Below are 22,657 nucleotides of genomic sequence, written 5' to 3'. Positions count from 1 at the left end.
GATCCTGGGATCATGACCTGGGCCAAAGACAGACATCCAACCGACTGAGTCACACAGGAATCCTTATTTTTGAATATTTTCATCAACACAAAGGAAAAATAAAATACTGTGGTAGAAAGAAAGGTAGAGGCAAATCAAAAAATACCTTTAGTAGTAATTTTCAGAGATATATACTATTAAAAAACCTCTTATAATATTCTCATCTGAAAAAAGGAGTTTTGTTTTTTTTTTTTGAAGACTTTGACAGAGAGAGAGATACCACACAAGCATGGGGAGCAGCAGGCAGAGGGAGAAGCAGGCTCCCCAGCTAAGTACGGAGCCCAATGACTAAGCCACCCAGGAGCCCTAAATTAAGGATTTTTAAAGTCTCAAATCTATATGGAGATTGACAAGTACTCAGCGGTATTTCAGAGATACTTTATGGCTGACATCTATGACTCATCGGGACATTTACTGTTGTTAATTTTTGGTTTTGTTTGTTTTTAAAGATTTTATTTATTTAACAGAGAGACACAGTGAGAGAGGGAACAAAAGTAGAGAGAGTGGGAAAGGGAGAAGCATGCTTCCCACTGAGTAAAGGAGCCTGATGTGGGGCTTGATCCCAGGACGCTGGGATCATGACCAGAGCTGAAGGCAGACTCTTAATAACTGAGCATCCAGGCGCCAACCCCCCTTTTAAAAAGATTTTACTTATTTATTACTTATTTACTTTTTTAAAGATTTTATTTATTTGTTAGAGAGTGAGCATGTTCACAATCACACAAGCAGGTGGAGGGGCAGGCAGAGGAAGGAGGCTCTCTGCTGAGCAAGGAGCCCAATGTGAGACTCAATCCCAGGGCCCTGGGATCATGACCAAGCCAAAAGCACTCGCTTAACAGACTGAGCCACCCAGACATCCCCTACTGTTGTCGTTTTTAAGTAAAACTTTTTGCCAAATGTGGGGACTGAACTCCTGATCCTGAATCAAGAGCTGTATGCTCTACCAACTGAGCTAGCCAGGTGTCCCTAATACAAATATTTTGAATATCATTCCCATTGGTGTCTTTTATTAACTTGGGTGACAAACAGGTGTTTATTTTCATTAGTCTTATTTTTAATTTTTTTAAAAAGATTTTTATTTATTTATTTGAGAGATCACAAGTAGGCAGAGAGGCAGGCAGAGAGAGAATGGACGGTGGGGTGGGTGGAAGCAGGCTCCCTGCTGAGCAGAGAGCCCGATGCAGGGCTTGATCCCAGGACCCTGGGATCATGACCTGAGCCAAAGGCAAAGGCTTTAACCCATTGAGCCACACAGGCTCCCCGCCTCCCCCCCACTTTTTAAAAGATTTTATTTATTTGAGACACAGCACAGCTAGGTGGGGGGCTGGGGATGCAGAAGGAGTGGAAGAGGGAAAAGCAGACTCCCCGCTAAGCAGGGAGCCCTACATAGGGCTTGATCCCATGAATCTGGGATCATGACTTGAGCCAAAGGCAGGCACTTAACTGACTGAGCCATCCAGGCGCCCCAGTCTATTTCTTAAAGATTTTATTTCTTTATTTGACACAGAGAGAGAGACAGACACACAGTGAGAGAGGGAACACAGGCAGGGGGAGTGGGAGAGGGAGAAGCAGGCTTCCCACTGAGCAGGGAGTCCAATGTGGGGCTCAATTCTAGGACCCTGGGACTATCACCAGAGCCAAAGGAAGAGGCTTAATAACTGAGCCACCCAGGCACCTTTCTTTCTAGTCTTTATTTTTTTTAAAAGTTTTTATTAAGTAGTCTCTACACTTCATGTGGGACTCGAACTCACTTGAAGATTAAGAGTTGCACATTCCACCAACTGAAACAGCCAGGCACCCCTAGAATATCTTTTTTTAATTATTATGTTAGTCACTACACAGTACTTCATTAGTTTTCGATGTAGTGTTCCAAATATATTCTTCTTTAGCCAACTAATTTTAATCTATTTTTTAATTAGGGAGACTGTCAAACATGCAAAGACTACACAGAGTATGTTCTTCCTTAGGAAACTATGGAACAACAGGAACTACTACACCTTTATGACATAGAGCACATTCCTCAAGTTGAGTAAGTATTAATTACATACACGACAATGATAATAAAAAATAAACATGTCTTGGGGTGCCTGGCTGGTCCAGTTGGTAGAGAATGCAACTCTTTTTTTTTTTTTTTTTTAAAGATTTTATTTATTCATTTGACAGAGAGAGAGATCACAAGTAGGCAGAGAGGCAGGCAGAGAGAGAGGAGGAAGCAGGCTCCCTGCGGAGCAGACAGCCCGATGCAGGACTCGATCCCAGGACCCTGAGATCATGACCTGAGCCGAAGGCAGCGGCCCAATCCACTGAGCCACCCAGGCGCCCGAGAATGCAACTCTTGATTCTGAGGTCATGAGATTGAGCCCCCTGTTGGGTGTAGAGATTACTAAAAAAAAAAAAAAAAAAAAAAAAAAAAAGAAGCACATCTAAAAATAAAAATCCTATCATACACAAATGTCAGAGGGCAATACTTGAGGGTCTGTAGGTTGTTGCACACCTTGGTACCAGACGAACTTCTTTTTCTTTGTAAGAAAGACTGAGTACTCCACACTGCACAGTAATTCCTCCCAGGGTTTTAATGGTTTTATTTTCAAAACCAAGTGTGAAGAGTTGGTGTAGCTACAAAGAAACCAGCTTCCTTCAGAGAGCAGTACTTTGGGTGGGGAGGATAAAATCCCTATGTATTTGAACATTTTCTAATTGCTTATTTATTGTATTCTGTGGTGTGGCGGTATGGCATAAGTATGCAGAAGCCATCACCTCAGAAAGTAGCTTAAAAAAAATTTTGCCCCCTCAACACCATGATTTCTTTAACATTTTTCCAGCATTCCCAGGCAGTCCAAGGTGTCCTACAAAATTCCTTGGGTTAGGGGAACCTGGATGGCTCACTCATTAAGCATCTGCCTTTAGCTCAGTCATGATTCCAGGGTCCTGGGATTGAGCCCTGCAACAGGCTCCCTGCTCAGCAGGAAGCCTGCCTCTCCCTCTTCCACTCCCCCTCCTTGTATTCCCTCTCTCGCTCTGTCAAATAAATGAAAGCTTTAAAAAAAAAAAAAAAAAAAAGACCCTGGGGTTAGACCTATGGGGGTCTGGGTGGTGTTAACAGTAGGGAGGGCAGAGCTGGTGCAGGGACCATGGAGCAGGCTGATGTGGTTGGTGTGGTACAGAGAAGCCGACTTGTTTACATGCTCATCCTATTACTGCTTGACTTAAGCAGAAAGTGCCTGTTAGGATATATTTTTGAAGGTTTATTATATATGTCTGGTTCTCAATTCCAACAGTCTGGTTCTCAATTCCAACAGTTTACTGAAGATCTAAATAAAATGCTAAGTTCTAACTTAAGAAGAAACCCTCTCAACTATTTTTTTTTTTTTTGAAACCCTCTCAACTATTAATAAAATATAGATTTTTGGGGCACCTGGGTGGTTCAGTGGGTTAAGCCTCTGCCTTTAGCTCAGGTCATGGTCTCAGGGTCCTGGGAGAGAGCCCTGCATCAGGCTCTCTGCTCAGCAAGGAGCCTGCTTCCCCCTCTCCCTCTGCCTGACTCTCTGCCTACTTCTGATCTCTCTCTGTCAAATAAATAAAATCTTTAATAAAATATAGATTTTTACTAAAGAGTATTTTACTGTTTCTATTCTAACTAAAAAAGAAAAAATATTAAAATTACAGATTGCAGGGGCACCTGGGTGGCTCAGTGGGTTAAGCCTCTGCCTTCGGCTCAGGTCATGATCTCTGGCCCTACATCGGGCTCTCTGCTCAGCAGGGAGCCTGGTGTTCCCCCCCACCCCGCCTACTTGTGATTTCTCTGTCAAATAATACGTAAAATATTAAAAAAAAATAAATTACAGACTGCAATTATACAAAGCCATCAAACAAAACTTGTATTTTTCATCCTAAGGAGAAATAAGTAAATTTGAATCATACATACCATCTTCTTCATCCTCAGCTTCCTCTGCTTCCATTGGATCATATTCATCTTGATTATTATCTTCCTCAGTTTCATCATCATCTTTAGAATCATCTTTTCTTTTATCTTCTTTCTGTAATTTAAAATGCCTTAAATTAAGCAAGATATCTGCCCAAACATTAAATGACTACAACCAAAATCATTAAATTCATTAAGTTTACTTGAAATAGAATCAAATTATAAAATTTTCTTAACAATACACTTTAAAAGTAAACTATCAGGGGCGCTTGGGTGGCTCAGTGTGTGTTAAAGCCTCTGCCTTCAGCCCAGGTCATAATCCCAGCATCCTTGGACCTAGTCCCACATCAGGCTCTCTGCTCAGCAGGGAGCCTGCTTCCCCCTCTCTCTGCCTGCCTTTCTGCCTACTTATAATCTCTATCAAATAAATTAAAAAAAAAAAAAAAAAAAAGTAAAACTATGGGACGCCTGGGTGGCTAAGCCATTAAGCCTCTGTCTTCACCTCGGGTCATGATCCCAGGCTCCTGGGATTGAGCCCTGCATCAGGCTATCTGCTCAGTGGGGAGCCTGCTTCCTCCTCTCTCTCTGCCTGCCTCTCTGCCTTTGAATTACTGTCCAAAAAAAAAAAAAAAAAAAGTAAACTATCATTCACATACATGTAAATATACCATCATGCTATATACCTTCAGTTTAAAAAAAAAAAAAGAATAAATTACCAGAAACTAGTTCTAGATGTTTATATAGGCTTAATTCAAAGACTTAAATTTTTTTAAAGATTTTATTTGACACAGAGAAAGAGAGAGAGACAGTGAGAGAGGGAACACAAACAGAGGGAGTGGGGGAGGGAGAAGTAGGCATCCCGCTGAGCAGGGAGCCTGACTGGAGTGGGGGGTGGGGGTTGCTTGACTTCAGGACCCGGGGATCATGACCCGAGTTGAAGGCAGGTGCCCAACCACTGAGCCACCCACGCCCCCTAAGACTTAAGTTTCTTTCTTTTTTTAAAAATTTATTTGACAGAGAGAGATCACAAGTAGGCAGAGAAGCAGGTGGCCGGGGGTGGGGGGTGGGGAACAGGCCCCCTGCTGAGCAGAGAGCCCCATGTAGGCCTTGATCCCAGGACCCTGGGATCATGACCTGAGCAGAAGGCAGAAGCTTGACCCACTGAGCCACCCACGCGCGTCCCAAGACTTTAGTTTCTAATAATATACTAAAATCTTTGAGTTTATCCTTTACAGTTTGCTTTTCTGATGGAATTCATCATCATTTGTTAAACTTGGGAAAACTTTGAAATAGGCTGCTGGTAATAGAAATATTTACACACCTTCCTTTCATCTCTATCTTCTTTTTTATCCTTATCATCGCCTGATTTTCTCCGTTTGGGTTTTGGTTCATCAGTTTCTTCATCCCTGTCTTCTTTCTTATCTTTTCTCTCATCTTTTTTGCTTTTCTTTTCCTTTTCTTTTTTGTCCTCTTTCTCAGGAAGAGATAATAATGATTTGTATATTCGGACACCAAAATCTCTTTGAAGCATTTCATTGAAAAGTTCTGCAAACAGTGAAACCTACAGAAAGATACCAACAGTAACCCAGCCAACTTTAATAGAAATACTGAATAAATCCAGCATAATAACTTATCAAATAATGCCACATCTAACAAATTACATGCACTAATAAGAGTTACAATAATTGATGTCAATGATGCTGAGGATCTTCAAAAGACTCAAAAAAACTCTCCTGAAGATATAAATACTGTGTTTTGTATACTTCTGGCCACATTTTAGAAACAATTAAAAATTTGACAAACTTTGAAATGAGATTTTTAAATTTGAAAATGAGTAAGAAAAAAAGATTTCTATTATACACAGCAATTAACACATGTCAATTTATCACTTACATGACAAATGTATTTTATTTCTTTACTCAAGTTTTTCTGAAATACCTACTATGTACCCTGGACAATTCTAGGCAAAGGAAGCAGATAAAAGTCCTGACTCAAATGTACTAACAATCTAATGGGGAAAAGTATCACAACCAGAACAGTATCAAATTTTAAGGAAAAAAAAAACAAAACCAAAAACCACAGCATAACCACAGAGAGTAACAAAAAAGTACAGTGTAGTCAGAGAAGACCTCTCTGATTAGGTGACATCAGAAGTGACCTGAAGGTGACAAGTGATTGGGCCACATAGATACCTAGAAAAGCATTTCAGGCAGAGAACACCAACTCAAGAATTTTGAGTAGGGAGCATGCATTATTACTATGCAAATACCCATGGATAATGACATACTCCTGAACCTGAAATTATACACTAAATTTTCTACATAAATATTTCTAAGTATGGGGTGCATGGCTGGCCCAGTCACTAGAGCATGTGACTCTTGATTTCAGGGTTGTGAGTTTGAACCCCATGTCAGGTGTAGAGATTATTTAAAAATAAAATCTTGAAAAATAAATAAATAAAATAAAACAGAATCTTGGGGCGTCTGGGTGGCTAAGTCAGTTGAGCATCCAACTCGATTTCAGCTCAGGTCATGATGTCAGGGTCATGAGATCAAACCCTGCATCGGGCTCTGTATTCAGTGCAGAGTCTGCTGGAGATTTTCCCTCTCCCTCTGCCCCCAATTCCACTCACACTCTCTCAAATAAATAAAATGTTATAAAGTTTAAAAATAAAATAACATCTTAAAAAAATTCTAAGGCTAGTTGTTTCCAGCAGATTAAAAAGGTCCAGAACTTGAAATGGTTGAACACAACTCTAAAATGTATAACCTTTAACAATGAGTTCAGTATATTTGATAAGGCACTTTAACCAGACTATTTTCCTGAACATAAAATATAATGTACTAAAATTAAAATTGAATTTATAATCCATTTTTCTTTAACTCATGCCCAGACTTTTACACATTTTAAAAATCAGAAATTTATTATCAGTAAAATAACCATCCAAATGTTGAAAACTCAGAGGACTGTCTGCATAAGCAGAGAGAAGAACAGGCAGAGAGAGAAGCAGACTCCCCACTGAGCAGAGGGATCCCAGGGCTCTGGGATCATGACCTAAGCCAAAGGCATATGCTGAACTGACTGAGCCACCCAGGCATCCCAGGAACTAATTTTTTTAAGGTTATTTACTTATTTAAGAAATTTCCACACCAAATGTAAGGCTCAAACCCAAAACCCCAAGATCAAGAGTTTCATACTCTTCTGACTGAGGCATCAGGTGCAACCTAGAAGAACAGAATTTATTTTTATGTATCTTTTTATGTACAAGCATTGAAAGAGAAAAATCTAGCATTAATATTAAATCAGCCAAAAACTTAGAATTTCATGATAAGTCATTTTTCTTAAATATATTTTTAAAAAATTAATGTACCAATAGGTGCCTGGGTCTGACTCCTGACTTCAGCCCAGGTCATTATCCAGGGTGATGATATCAAGCTCTATCTTGGTTTCTGCGCTCAGCACAGAGTGTGCTTTAGATTCTCTCTTCCTATCTCTCTCCCTCAAATAAATAAATCTTAAAAAAAAAATTCATATACCAAAATGACATTTACATCTAAATAGACTAAAAGGAAATTAACCCAGGAGATATGATAGGCAGGGAGGAAAAATGTAAAGCATCATTTTGCTAGCAAATGGCTGTTTCAGAAATTGCTTTGTTTCCACTGGAGTAGCATTATTTGAGATCCTCCCACAGCATCAGTCAGATACATGGTATACATAGTATAAGCAGGAAGTAATACCAAAGACTAATTTTTTCATTTATTTATTCAAATTACGACTAGATAGTAGGCACTACTAAGCAAATGGTAATAAAAATAAAATCATGTAGTACATATTGAAAAACACAGGCTTACTGGAATTATTAATGTACTAAAATTTATAAATATTTTAAGATTTGTACCCTTTTATCAGGACCAATAAGCATGCATGTCATGTTTTATAACTGCCTCAGTAATCTTCTATATTTGTTTGTAAATGTCTCTCGTCTAAGTATTTCATTTTCATCTTGTGGACAATGACCTCTTGCTCAAGTTAAGTCTGGTGGAATTTCACAATATAATTTATAAAATAAAACATACAAACAAAAAATATGAAATGTGTTGGTAAGATACAAAAATTGAACACAATTATAAGGTTTCACATGCTATTATGAAATTAATATTTTGGAATATTTTACATTTATTTAAGGATTAAAGTAAACACTTCTTTAGGGATAAAAATCTTCCAATTATTTTGGAAAAAAAACCTGTATGTTGTAAATCTGCTCTATAATAATGGTAGGAAAGAAACAGATTCATTTTGATAAATAAACATCAATTATTTTATCTTACATTTCAGTCAATCACAAGTAAAATTTTAAATCGTATTGAAAGTTATTTTAATTCTAGAGTAAAACAGCATTACCTCATTCCCAAAAGAGGCAATTAGACATTATGTATCATGTGTCTCCTGATATTCAGATAAAAGATCATACCACTACTTATGAGGTATTTTTTTTAAATAACAATTAAATCAGAACTTGATTAGTACTTTAGACAACTATCAATTTACAAGAAGTACAGAGGACAGAGGAACATTAAAAAAAGTGCTACAAGGGGCGCCTGGGTGGCTCAGTGGGTTAAAGCCTCTGCCTTCAGCTCAGGTCATGATCCCAGAGTCCTGGGATCAAGCCCCATATCGGGCTCTCTGCTCAGCAGGGAGCCTGCTTCCCTTCCTCTCTCTCTCTCTCTCTGCCTGCCTCTCTGACTACCTCTGATCTCTGTCTGTCAAATAAATAAATAAAATCTTTAAAAAAAAAAAAAAAAAAAAAGTGCTACAAGAATGCAATCACCAAAAGTGAATCTTCTAGGAAAAATCAGCTGGTGTTCCCCCCGCCAAAATTAATTACAAGAAAAAAACAAAACAAAAACAGAATCCCTGAAAAAGGCCATCAAAGAGACTTAAGAAATGTATTAACCAATCAAAATGTGTATACCTTAGATTCCAATTCAAACTTAAAATATTACCTCAAATGAATGTTCTTTATTATCCTCTAACCTGTAGTCCAAAAGTACACTCAAAGACATAATGCTACAATCAAACTTTCCACTTTTTGCAGCCCAGTTTGGATGTACAATGATGGCTGGTTCATCAGGCAAAATGTATCTTCTTTCCCGACGCTGGCGTTCCATTTCCTCCTGACGTTTTCTTTCTTCTTCCTACATATTTGAAATTTTAAGTAATAGTTAAACCTCTACGCACAATACGTACTATGTTATGAAATGCACACCATGTTAAAAAAAAAGGGGGGGGGCGCCTGGGTGGCTCAGTAGGTTAAAGCCTCTGCCTTCAGCTCGGGTCATGGTCCCAGGGTCCTGGGATCGAGCCCCGCATCGGGTTCTCTGCTCAGCGGGGAGCTTGCTTCCTCCTCTCTCTCTCTGCCTGCCTCTCTGCCTACTTGAAACCTCTGTCTGTCAAATAAATAAATAAAATCTTTAAAAAAAAAAAAGGGGGGGGGGGCGAAATTCCCATAACTAGTTATGGTGATTATGCCAACCGTAAGGGATGGGAAGAAAGTTCAAATTTAGCAAAGGAGAAGAGGCTTCTATGGCTCCTACTTCTCTCTTTTGGGTTTCCCAGAACAAGAAACTAACTTCTAAAGAGAAAAAGAAAATACTTATGTTAACATTATATAAACCAGGGGTGCCTGGGTGGCTCAGTCATTAAGTGTCTGCCTTTGACTCGGGTCATGATCTCAGGGTCCTGGGATTAAGCCTTACATCAGGTTCCCTGCTTGGCAGGAAGCCTGCTTTCCCTCTCCCATTCCCCCTGCTTGTGTTCCTGCTGTCTCTCTGTCAACTAAATAAAATCTTTAAAAATATTATATAAGAATTATATAAACCAGAGATTCTGGAAAATAGTGACAGCTGCATCTTCCCGAAGCCCCACTTTTAAAAGGGAATACTCTAGATACCGAAACCAACATTCAACATTCATGTACATTGAGAACAAAAGAAGGTGAAAAGGTATTCCCACGAATGCCAATACACAAAAGAGTGGGAAAAAGCCACAAAAGCCAAAAGCCCTATGTGCTACTGGCACCTGTGTAGAAAGAAAGCAGAAGGAAACAATGAGATTGTCTGATGGATCTAAGAACAGGAAAACCACAAAACAGTCAAAAGGCATTCACTGGTAAGTGAGGTCAATTTCATAACAGCAGTTGAAACTAGGCAACGTTTTACTCCCAACAATACCAAGTACAAGGAGCCTGTGTTAAGATCTGAAAGGGCCTAGAACATTTTAGTCCTATGAACTTTCAAAGATGATTTACCATGGCATCTTTCCACCAGAGGGTCTCACACTGAAAAGAATTTCTGAAAGTAGCATCAATAGTGAGCAGGAAAGCAATTACACAGACATGGGAGGAAAAAGTCCCAACAGTGGCAAAATGGCAAGAGAGACTGAAATCTTAGAAAGCAAACCACCATACTTTTTTTTTTTTTTAAAGATTTTATTTATTTACTTTGGGGGAGGAGGGCACAAGCCAGAGAGGGGGAGGTGCAGAGGGAGAAGCAGACTCCTAGCTGAGCAGGGAGCCTGATGCAGAACTGGATCCCAGGACCCCGGGATCATGACCTGGGCCAAAGGCAGACACTTAAGTGACTGAGCCACCCAGGCACCTGCAAACCACCATAGTTTTAAACAGAGTAAGAAAACAACATAATAAAGATCTTTTTTTTTTCTTTTTAAAGATTTTATTTATTTATTTGACAGACAGAGATCACAAGTAGGGAGAGAGGCAGGCAGAGAGAGAGAGAGGAGGAAGCAGGCTCCCTGCCAAGCAGAGAGCCCGGTGCGGCGCTCGATCCCAGGACCCTGGGATCATGACCTGAGCGAAAGGCAGAGGCTTTAACCCACTGAGCCACCCAGGTGCCCTCTTTTTTTTTTTTTTTTAAAGATTTTTATTTATTTGACAGACAGAGATCACAAGTAGGCAGAGAGGCAGGCAGAGAGAGGAGGAAGCAGGCTCCTCGCTGAGAGAGCCCGATGCAGGGCTCGATCCCAGGACCCCGGGATCATGACCTGAGCCGAAGGCAGAGGCTTTAACCCACTGAGCCACCCAGGCGCCCCCATAATATAGATCATAATGAAGTTCAGAAAAAGCTATCTTAAGCAACCTTTTTTTTTTTCTTTTTTTAAAGGTTTATTTATTTGAGAGAGTGAGTATGTCAGTGTATGCAGGCTACTCCTGAGCACGGAGTTCAAAACGGGGTTTAATATCATGACCCCAAGATCAGACAACCTAACCTGAAACCAAAAGTTAGTCCCTCATCTAAGCCACCCAGGCTCCCCTTAAACAACCTCTTCTAAAAAAAAGTTAGGAAAACTAAATTCGCATAAAAATGAGCAAAAGAAAGTATTGAGGTCAAGTCCTGTAGAAAGTTACTATTTAAAAAAGGAGAATAAGGAGAATCACATCCCTAGACAATCAAAGTGGGCCAGAAAAAGAGGCACAGAGAAAAATCTTAACTTACTATTTTAAAACATACTGAAAGAGATTAAGATCTTACAAGAAATGAAAGAACAATATAAATAAGAATTTTATTTTTTAAAAAAATATTTTATTTGAGAGCAAGAAAGAGAGTGAGCACAAGCGGAGTGAGGGGCAGAGGGAGAAGCAGGTTCTCTGCTGAGCAGGGAGCCCAATATGGGGCTGGATTCCAGCACTCCAGGATCCTAACCTGAACTGAAGGCAGACACTTACTTAACCAAATGAGCCACCCATACGCCCCAAGACAATATAAATAAGAATTTTAAAACTAAAGATGAGGTGACAGAACACAAACAATTATAGGGTGCCACCCAGGTGCCCTAAAAACATGCTTGGAGATAGCATTTTTTTTTTTTTAAAGATTTTGTTTATTTGACAGAAAGACAGGCAGAAAGGCAGGCAGAGAGACAAAGGGGGGAAGCGGCCCCCTGCTGAGCACAGAGCCCGATGCAGGGCTCTATCCCAGGACCCTGGGATCATGACCTGAGCCCAAGGCAAAGGCTTTAACCCACTGAGCCACCCAGGCGCCCCTAGATAGCAATTTTATTCACAATACCCAAAAGGTGAAAAGAACTCAAGGGTCCATCAACAGATGAACATATAAACAAAATGCAGTATGTACATGCAATGGAGTATTATTCAGCCATAAAAAGAAATGAAGTTCTGGGACGCCTGGGTGGCTCAGTCGGTAAATATTTGCATTCAACTTGGGTCATGATCCCAGGGTCCTGGAATTGGGCCCTGCTTTGCCCTCTCCAACTGCTTGTGTTCCCTCTCTAGCTGTTTCTGTCAAATAAACAAAACAAAACAAAAAATGAAGTACTGATTCATGCTACAACACGGATGAACTCTGAAAGCGTTATGCTAAGTGAGAGAGGCCAGACACAAAAGTGCAAATACTGTAGGATTCCACTTCGTGAGGTATCTAGTATAGGCAAATTCAGGGACAGAAAGCAAAAGAGAGGTTATAGGGTACAGCAGAAGATAAATATGGGGACTTACTGTTTAAAAAGTAGAGTTACCCTCCAGAATAAAGTTCTGGATATATAAAGTAGGGATAGTTTCACAACACTGTAAATGTACTTAATGTCACTGAATTGTACACTAAAAATAGTATAATGGTTATTTTTATTTATGTGTATTTTACCACAAAAAAATCTGTTAGAGAAACTTTGCTTGAAAAAAAAGGGATACAGGGCGCCTGGTTGGCTCAGTCTTAAGAATCCACCTTAGGCTCAAGTCATGATCCCAGGGTTCTGGGATCCAGCCCCGATTTGGGCTCCCTGCTCAACAGGAAGTCTGCTTCTCCCTCTCCCACTCCCCCTACTTGTGTTCCCTCTCTCACTGTGTCCCTCTCTGTCAAATAAATAAATTCTTTTAAAAAGAAAAAATAAAAAAAATAAAAAAAACCCAAAAGGCTTTGAGAGAGAGAAAGCACAAGCAGGGGGAGGAATTGAGGGAAAGGTAGAAGCAGGCTCCTTGCTGAGCCGCAAACCCAATGTGGGGCTCAATCCTAAGACCCTGGGATGATGAAGTGACAGTGACTTAAAGGCAGACACTCACCTGAGTGAGCCACCAAGGCACCCCCCACAATGATGTTTAAAACCAAACAGGTAACCACCAGAAGATGATAGGGAACCAATTCAATACCTTGAAAGTTGCATAAAGTAAATGAAAACAGTGCCTGCTTCAGCAGCACATACACTAAAATTAGAATAACATGGAGAAGATTAGCATGGGCCTTGCACAAGGATGACTCATATTTAAGAAGCATACTGTACTTAAAAAAAGAAGATGGGGCGCCTGGGTGGCTCAGTCGGTTAAGCGTCTACCTTCAGCTTAGTTTGATTCCAGAGTCCTGGGACTGAGCCCTATATCAGGCTCCTTGCTCAGTGGAGAGCCTGCCACTCCCTCTCCCCCTGCTTGTGATGTCTCTGTCTGCTGTCTGTCTCTCTCTCTCTCTATCTCTCTCAGATAAATACAATCATAAATAAATAAATAAATAAATAAATAAGGGGTGCCTGGTTGGCTGAGTCGTTAGGTGTCTGCCTTTAGCTCCTGTCATGATCCCAGGGTCCTGGGATAGAGTACTGTGTCAGGCCCCTTGCTCAGCGGGAAACCTGCTTCTTCCCCTCCCATTCCCCCTGCTTGTCTTCCCCCTCTCGCCGTCTCTGTCAAATAAATATTTAGAACAAATATATATATATATATATATATATATATATAAAAGAATCAAGTATTGATCCTGCCTTCTTTTGTATAAATTTACAAATAGGTAAACAATACCACTAGGTAACCAAACAGAAAATGAGGATTATATGTGAAAAGAAAATGGTAAGAATTATCACCATTTTTCAACCCCAGTGGCTGCTAACAACAAAATGTGAAGATCAGCTTTTCTCTGCCTTCTCTATCTATTCTTTCTGAACAATTCAATTCTAAAGCAACTCCCCCAAGCAAAGCAGGTGTCTACACAGGGTATGGAGGCTGCCCAGTTACCAGATACTAAAATCCAAATAGAGCAAGGAGGGCATCCATATAAAGACAGAATACAGGGTAGGGAATCAGACCAACGTAAAGAGGGTATCCAGATAGGAGAGGGAATGCAACAGACAACTGAGCAAGTAAATAGATAATTATTAAGTACAATGGAAGCTATGTTTTTCATTACTGGACAAAAGAATTAGATATATAGAAAGGGAGAAACTGGGGTGCCTGGGTGGCTCAGTGGGTTAAGCCTCCACCTTCAGCTCAGGTCACGATCTGAGGGTCCTGGGATCGAGCCCCACATTGGGCTCTCTGCTCATCAGGGAGCCTGCTTCCCTTTCTCTCTGCCTGCCTCTCTGAGTACTTGTCATCTGTCTCTCTGTCAAATAAATGAATAAAGTCTTTAAAAAAGAAAAAGAAAGAGAGAGAGAAACTGAAATGAACTCTGGTGTTGGGAACAGAACTGGAGATACTAGTATAAACTCACAACGTTCAATACACACAATATATACTAACAAGTAGATGTAAATACATATATATGCATAAACATAAGCATAAACAAATACATATCTGTACCATAGCTCTGTTCACTGACAAGGGTTGCCAGCAGCACAACAATGATACCAATGAGTATGTCTTGGCTTCTAAATATTACCACCATTCTTCACTAAAAAGTATCAGGATTTCCTGGGAAAATGGCTGATTTCAGAGCCAGGGCAGGGATAGTGCAGTATTATCTAACATCACATCCATATCCATAACCAAGTATATCCAATTATTCCCAAACTACTCTTTATGGCTTTATGCCTCGCTAAACTTTGACAGAGATCACAAGTAGGCAGAGAGGCAGGCAGAGAGAAAGGAGGGAAGCAGGCTTCCTGCTGAGCAGAGAGAAAGGGGGGAAGCAAGCTCCCTGCTGAGCAGAGAGAAAGGGGGGAAGCAAGCTCCCTGCTGAGCAGAGAGAAAGGGGGGGAAGCAAGCTCCCTGCTGAACAGAGAGCCTGATGCGGGGCTAGATCCCAGTGCCCTGGGATCATGAACTGAGCCGAAGGCAGAGGCTTTAACCCACTGAGCAACCCAGGTGCCACTAAACTCTTTTAATGTAAAACATTTTTCTTTTGTCTCTCACTACATAGACATTTTTTTTGAAGCGTTCAGACAAGCTGCTCTGTAGAATTTTTCACATTCTAAATTTATCTGATTGTTCACTCACAATTAGATAAAGGTAAAACATTTTTGGCAAGAATACTTCATAAATGATGTATACTCCACGATGCATCACATTATGAAACACGTAACATTGGTTTCTCCAATTACTGGTATTCTAACATGTTTCTTGTATTCCTGTATTTCAAATTCAAAAAGAAATGACAGGCTTATGCATCCAGGAATTACCTTAAGAGGACAAGATGGCTTGAATCTATAGTCTCAGAGCCTTAAGGACTGAAGTACAATCAAACACAGAGCCGTAGAAGCAGCAAAATTTTGGGAAAACACTTCACTAGAACTCAAATCTCTGAACTTAATGGCTCAGTCAATCAAATTTTCTCTCATTTTCTATATCTAAGATATACAAATAATTTTTTTAAGTAAACTTTATGCCCAATGTGGCGCTTGAACCCATCACCCTGAGATCAAGAGTCTCATGCTCTAATTACTGAGCCAGCCAGGTGCTCCAAACATATGAATAATTTATTTTCATTTTTAAAAGGAAAGATTAAAAATACTTGACTTGGAAAAACTCAAATGTCTCTCAAGTGGAAAACCAATAAACTGTGATACATTGATACTACAGAATGTTATTAAGCAATAAAAAGGAACAAATTAGTGGGCACCTGGCTGGCTGTCAATTGGGCAACCAACTCTTGATTTTGCTTCAGGTCCTGGTCTCAGGGTCGTGGGATAGGGCCCTAAGAGGCTCTGTGCTCAGCGTGGCGTCTGACTGGAATACTCTCCCTCTCCCTTTGACCACCCCCTTTACTCCCTTTACTTTACTCCCCCACCGTGCTAATAAATAAAAGCTTAAAAAAAGGAAAAAAGTAGAGATATACACAACAAAATGGGTGAATCTCTAATGTATTATCCTAAGTTGAAGAGGTCAGACTCAACAGGTTATACAGTTCCATTTCCATGATATACTAGAATAGGCAAAACTACATGGAACAGGTCAGTGGCTCCCAGAGGCTGGTCTGGGAGGCAGAAGGTACACATGGAGAGAGGAAAAGGCTTACAGAGAGACACAGAGGATTTTTAGGGAGTGGCAGACCTATTTTATATCTTAATTGTGGTGGCGGTTATGAAACTATATGCATTTGTCAAACATGCCAAACTGGTTGAATCTTAAGAGTTATGTGGTTGTATAAAAAAAAAAAAAAAAAAGAGTTATGTGGTTGTAACTTAAAAAAAAAAATTATTTTAGAAAGAGAGCAAGCAAGCAGGGGGAAGGGGCCACTGTAGTTTTTATCTCAATAAAAGTATACACACAGACATATTTCAAGAACTCCCTATAAACCAATGTATTTAATAGTATATACCTCTTTATCATCTTCAGATTTCCTATCATCCTCCTCTTCCTCTTCTTTTTCTGATTTTTCTAATTCCTTTTGTTCTTCTTTTTGCTCTTCTACTTTAAGCTGTTTTGTCAATCGGGCTATTAACTGGGATTTTAATCCTTTAGAACTAAGAGCTCGACTTTCTAATTCTTTTCGGAGATCATTTACCTAAATATAAAGAACATAAAAACACAGAAAAATAAAATGGGATACTGAAATAGGGAATAAACTATGCACTTATCATTTGTCTGGTTTTTTAAAATGGTGAAAAATACACTTGTACACCTCAGAACATGTTTATGAAAGGGCAAACTGATAGAATATTTTTCAAAAATGATCTGTAACCTGTTTTAAAATGCTTTTTTAAAAAAATTAATGCTCTTTGACACAGATATTCTAATGTATGTCAATTTACCCTTAAGACATTCTAAACACTGTGTGAGGGGGAAAAAAAAGGAAGAAAACAAAAAACCAAACCTTCACATATTTCACGTAACAGTCCCTTCCTCAAAAATGTGAAGAATCTAAATATCCAATAAAACATCATAATACCACATCAACTAGATGGGAGGAATACAGAACACTGAAAAATAATTACATGGGAAACACCAACCTTAACTGAAAAGGATAAAACTGCCAATGTTTTATACGTGATCAGAACCAACCAACCAATCACAAAGCTTATACACATAAAAAAATAATAGAAAAAATGTACTACAATTTTAACAGAGGTTGTGTTTGAGTTATAGGTTTGAGTAACTTTTATCTTCTATTATTCTATGTACCTACCAGTTTTTAAAATACATTATATTTACGATCAAAAGAAATGTGTTTTAAAATAAGAAATTTAACAGCAAAGCCATCAGTTTGATAAAACTATCCTAGGATACAGACTTAATCTTCTTATGATATATATTCTCTACTTATTAAAAAAAGCAATGTGGGTTAAAAAAAACTAGTTGCATAAAAAGGAAGAAAACCAGTCTTTTGCTGATAACAGAAGTCAAAAAAAGGGTCAGCTTTTATGTGTTAAAAATAACAGTCTGCAAAATGTTGTGCTCTTCCAATCTATGTAGAATGTACATGCATAGAATTTTATGGATACATTCACATTATAAGCCCAGAAAAGAAAAAGTGCAGAATGATAATAGGTCCAAAGACATTGGGGGCCAAAGAAAAACTAGCACAGCTTAACCAATGCTTTACAAAAGAGGCTTTTAAATTATTCCTTCCCGGTTCAGATGTGTATCCATCTACTTTTTAAATATTATTTCAAAAATTAAAATAATCTTGATAATCCTTCTCCTGTTTCTTCCCTTCTCCTTGAATTTAAATTACTTAAGTGCAGAAGTTCTGCCTACTTGGTCAGTAGTCAAATAAAAAAATGACGTTACTCACACTACAGGTACTTGTATATTACATTTGACAGATATTAAACTGAACTGATTTATGAAGTCAAACTTTAATCACTATACACACACATAAATACAATATGGAATATTTATATAAAATCAGTGGACTTTATTTTTAATGGTTTTTTTATGATAAAACATTGATCTCATTCTCTATTCTTGCCAGAGATTTCACATTAAATACCATTAATTTCAAAGTTACCTTCATTGTCTTTGGATCAAGTTTAGACCAATGGGTAGGAGTAGAAATTTCTTTCGCTTCACCATCATCTTTCTCTTCTTCATCCTGATATACAAAGTTAAGAACATAATTACTATTCTGAAACCTTAAAATAAAGGTAATTTATTTTTAAAAGTCTGTTGCTGATCTGTGCAAGGTCACAAATGTTTCAGATTGTCTTCTCCTAAAGTTATTATTTAGGCAAGTCCACGTACATACATTCTACCACTTTTAACTGATCACAAAGACACTCATCAGCCAATCAAAGCCAGATCTGTGAAACACAAAAGGGTGATAAATTACAACACAAAGGATATCAGGGATGCACAAACACTGCCGGTCTCCACTAACCACACAGTGTGTGATCTTGCCCCAATTTTCAAGCCACCCAAAGTTAAGACTGATTTAGTCAGACCTTTCAAATGTACCAAAGACGATGCCACATAGCCTGAAATGTCAAATCTCTCAGACTTGTGGTTGTCCAATTTCAAATATCCATGACTAGAACTGATGACCGTGAAAGAGAAAATTTTTTAAATTTTAGAAAATGGCAAAATGTTTAAAATGGCTTAATACTGAATCTTGCTCAACAACTGGTCCCAGATTCCAGCAACTAGACCTATGATAAAAACAAAATCTGTGCAATTTAAGCACAACTTATTTTCCTTTGAGGTCTCAGCACTCTTAAAGTTAGCATACTAGACAGATTTTTTTAAAGAAAAGAAAATACAACTATACTGCTGAAAGCTGGATTACCAGTCGCTGTTACCAGTTATGTTCCTCCGTGTGTGTTTGTTATGTAGTGTGTGGTGTGCATTTGTGCCTGTGTTCCTGTGCCTGTGAGAAGCGGAAATAGAAAAAGGGATTAGCGTTCAGTGCCTGTTCTCCATCAGCCTCCTTGCGTTCACCCTGAAGCTTCTCGACCAGCTGCTGCTTGTATCCTCGGGAGAGGGTTTCCCACTCTGAGCGGGTGGGAAGGCAATGCCAAACATCCGGGAAAAATAAAACCACTGTCTCCACATGAGCTGGAACTGTACGCCCCTTGTGGGTCTCCTCAGGGCGATGGTAGCGAATCTCTGCAAAACGGTACCTGTTGCAAGGGAAGAAGCATGTTGGAAAAAAAATTCTAAAATACATTTTAAAGACCCTAGTTCACTTGTAGCACATCAAGTAAAGAAATTTTGCTGCAAGGACTTGAGGTTGGTCTAAAGAAAAAAAAATTATAGAAGCCATAGTTCCTCTTTTGGTACATTTGTACAATATTTTATGGTTAAAAGAATATGTTCCCCAAGGCATTTTCAAGTTTGATTATAGAGCTACCCATATTTTAGAGAATACCTGAAGAAGCTGGATAGCTGTTCAGATTTCATGTGCTAAAAAAAGAATATTCTTAATTAAGTCACAGAAATACACTAAAATACAAAAGACAAATAAGCCTCAAGAGAAAATATGGCTGAACAAAAATAATCAGCAACTACATCATTTTATAACAAAAGAATTATAATGAAATGAAGTTCTCTCTTGACGATCTTCTCCAGCTATGCATGAAATGAAAAATATTTTCAACATACATCCAACTTCCGAAGTAAAGCATAACAAAACATTTAAATAATTTTCAGTTTATTTTGATTAGTTCTTAATCCTTTTCCCCTCCCAAACATTTTTGGCACCAAATAAACTTTTGCTACAAATGGGGATTTTCCTTTGAGATTACCTGCATGATCAAGATTGCTAAAATAAGGGGGGTGGGGAGGCTGACAGATAAGAACATCTATATAAACTATGAAAAAAACATTTCTAATCAAGAAATGAATTGGTACTTACCATTGTGTGCATACACTTAGATCAATGCCTGTCAGAGCCTTACAACAACGAATAGCAGTCTTAATCAACACAGAGGGGTCTTTTTCTGGGTCTGGTCCATCCAACGAAGGAGACCAGTGACCTCCAATCGCCATGGCTTCATCCTTGCCTTTCATGCCCACTAAAAACTAATTCAAAACAAAGAATCATTTATATGTATTATGCAATTTGTCAAATTACAGATAAAATACTTGAAAAGGAAAGGTACAAACCTTTCCAATATCATTTTTACTACCTCTGGTATCTGTCAGTCAAGGAAGAGTTCAGTTCATCGTGTTCCACACTGCATTTCAGCAATGGAATAGGATTTACACATCATAACTCATCCTTCTAAAATATTTCTTCAGATAAAGAATTCTTTAAAGAAACAAGCTATAGTTTACACCTTAACGGAATCCAAAGATATACTAATTCCATTACCACTAAAATTGTACTATGCTATAAATATAAAACACCAAAATGACAGCTCAACTAGTGATGTACAAATAAGCTATAGCCATAATCTGCAATGAAAAAATCTTTATCATTAAATTTTGAGTGCCTTAATACAAAAATTAGTTGTTAATAAAAGTGCAGTATTTTTAATTATATATACATATACAGTTAGAACTAAGCAAAGCAAATATACACCTGGCGTTAAAATAAATGTGTCATTTTACCTTAACAAGTCTAGCAGGATGTTGAAATCCATCTCGAAGTTCTTGTGGGTCTTCAGCAAGAGCACATGACTTATGATACAAATCTTCCATACTAGGACTAGCCATCAGCATTACCTATTATAGTCAAATAATTCAATCCTGTCAAAAGTCTAAAGTAATGTAAAAAAATGAGAAGCACTACTAATTATCCTTACATACTAGACATCCAAAATTTTTTTATAAAAATGGAAAGTAAAATGCAACAGCAGAAATGGTATTAGATACTATATAGTGATAGAGTTTTAACTTGTCAAGAAATGCTTTTTGATTAACGTTCTAAAATAGCCAAGAACTATCCAACCATAAGCAATATACTGAATGTTACCCTGAAGACTAACATACAGGGTATTTACCAATATTACATTTTTTTTTCCACCAACAGTACATGTTATCTGAGGCTACCAGAAGTCACAGAACATCCCAAAATGCTCAATAAAATCAACTTCATCTTCACGTTTATGGGTTTCAAAATGTTAAAACAATAACCATGAATTTCACAGCTTAAGAGATAAGACAAAGAGGTTAAATTAAATTACTTAAATAACCAAAACAGAAATCAGGCAGAAAGGAAAAAAAAATGGCTTTTTAGGCTAACCACTTTCAGGAGATAAATTCCATACTCTTAATATGAATAACTGCTCAGATGTTTTAGCTATATTTCACAGAATACAAACCTTTGCACTGTATAAATGGTCAGCATCTGGTGGATCAAGAATAGCCATATTTTTTTCTAAGGACTCTACTTCTCTGTGCATTACATAGAAATTGCAGTAATTTCCCAGCTGAAATGGTCTTGACAAAGGGAAAGCATCCACCCATGTAAACTGAGCATCAAAAAAGTCACTAGGTATATATAAATTCTGATAACGGCGCCTTAGTTCCATCATGTCACAACTAGGACTGAAAAACAGACATAAGTAAGTGAATAAATAGCCTTAATATAAAAGATTATATAAACATTCACTCCATTCCACATCTAAATATATAACCTGACATGATTTAAAGCCAGCTGAGACTGGTCAGGAGTCAATTATTAATGAGCTACAGATCGGCAAAGAGCCATGAAACCTTATTGCAAATTTATCTACTTACAGCTTTAAATAAATAACTGGTGCCTAAGTGTTACCTTCATTTCTTTGCTTTTTGTGTGTAGCTTGAAATACATTAGAGACCCTCTGAAATAACTTCAACACCAGCTCCAGAAAAGATATTAATAAAAAGCAGTTCTACCTCTGCTGAAACTATGAATTTTTTAGAAAATTACAATTCTTATAGAATGGCTACAAAGAAGGGAGAAGATTGGTACCAAATGATGAGTACTCCTCAATCAGGTTCATACAAAGCAAACAAATAAAATTTACTTCTATAGTAAGATCCTGTATCAAGCATATTTACATTACATTCAAAATTAAGCATAAAAATCCACATGAAAGCTAAATCTAAATGTTTTTTAATTATCTAACACCTCCATACTCCTCTCTCTGTTAATGATTACGATCCATACCTGATTGTTTATTACGTAAAGAGAACAAGTTTCTTGCTTTTAAATCTGGCATATTGATTTTTTTAAAGGATGATTTTCTTTTTCCTAAGAGGCAGAGCTTTTAAAGGAAAGGAACTCAAAGGTAAATCAATCTGGTAAAAGAACAAAGGATTTCTATTAAAAGCATAACAAAAAGTGGAAAACAACAATTTGTAAGATGAAAAATAACCACTTGCTTTTTTAATAATTTTTCTTTTCACTGACTTTTTTTTTTTTTAAAGATTTTATTTATTTGACAGAGAGAGATCACAAGTAGGCAGAGAAGCAGGCAGAGAGAGAAAGGAGGAAGCAAGCTCCCTGCTAAGCAGAGAGCCTAATGCGGGGCTTGATCCCAGGACCCTGGGATCATGACCTGAGCTGAAGGCAGGGGCTTTAACCCACTGAGCCACCC

The 22,657-nt window shown here is 38.2% G+C and overlaps 1 protein-coding gene and 2 non-coding genes across 5 annotated transcripts in view; 1 reads left to right on the top strand and 2 right to left on the bottom strand.

Moving 5' to 3' along the window:
* The window catches only part of CCAR1 (cell division cycle and apoptosis regulator 1), a 64,782-nt gene that overhangs the window by 10,746 nt on the left and 31,379 nt on the right, over positions 1–22,657 (bottom strand). For all 3 annotated transcript variants that reach the window (XM_046027086.1, XM_046027085.1, XM_046027087.1), the window contains 9 exons: positions 21,398–21,623; positions 20,685–20,798; positions 19,987–20,153; positions 19,042–19,252; positions 18,145–18,228; positions 16,513–16,698; positions 8,968–9,159; positions 5,283–5,522; positions 3,965–4,076 (listed from right to left, as the gene is read on the bottom strand). In XM_046027086.1, the coding sequence (XP_045883042.1) occupies positions 3,965–4,076; positions 5,283–5,522; positions 8,968–9,159; positions 16,513–16,698; positions 18,145–18,228; positions 19,042–19,252; positions 19,987–20,153; positions 20,685–20,798; positions 21,398–21,623 (1,532 nt within the window). The remainder of the gene's footprint in view (positions 1–3,964; positions 4,077–5,282; positions 5,523–8,967; positions 9,160–16,512; positions 16,699–18,144; positions 18,229–19,041; positions 19,253–19,986; positions 20,154–20,684; positions 20,799–21,397; positions 21,624–22,657) is intronic.
* On the top strand, positions 13,173–13,277 carry LOC123955865. The gene has a single exon (XR_006821409.1). It is a non-coding gene; the product is annotated as a U6 spliceosomal RNA (small nuclear RNA).
* LOC123955896 lies at positions 20,285–20,349 on the bottom strand. The gene has a single exon (XR_006821434.1). It is a non-coding gene; the product is annotated as a small nucleolar RNA SNORD98 (small nucleolar RNA).

This window comes from Meles meles, chromosome 13 (genome assembly GCF_922984935.1).
Source record: "Meles meles chromosome 13, mMelMel3.1 paternal haplotype, whole genome shotgun sequence".
NCBI classification, from domain to species: Eukaryota; Metazoa; Chordata; class Mammalia; order Carnivora; family Mustelidae; genus Meles; species Meles meles.
The sequence above is the reverse complement of the archived record's forward strand: the minus strand, read 5'-3'. Positions and strand labels throughout refer to the sequence as shown.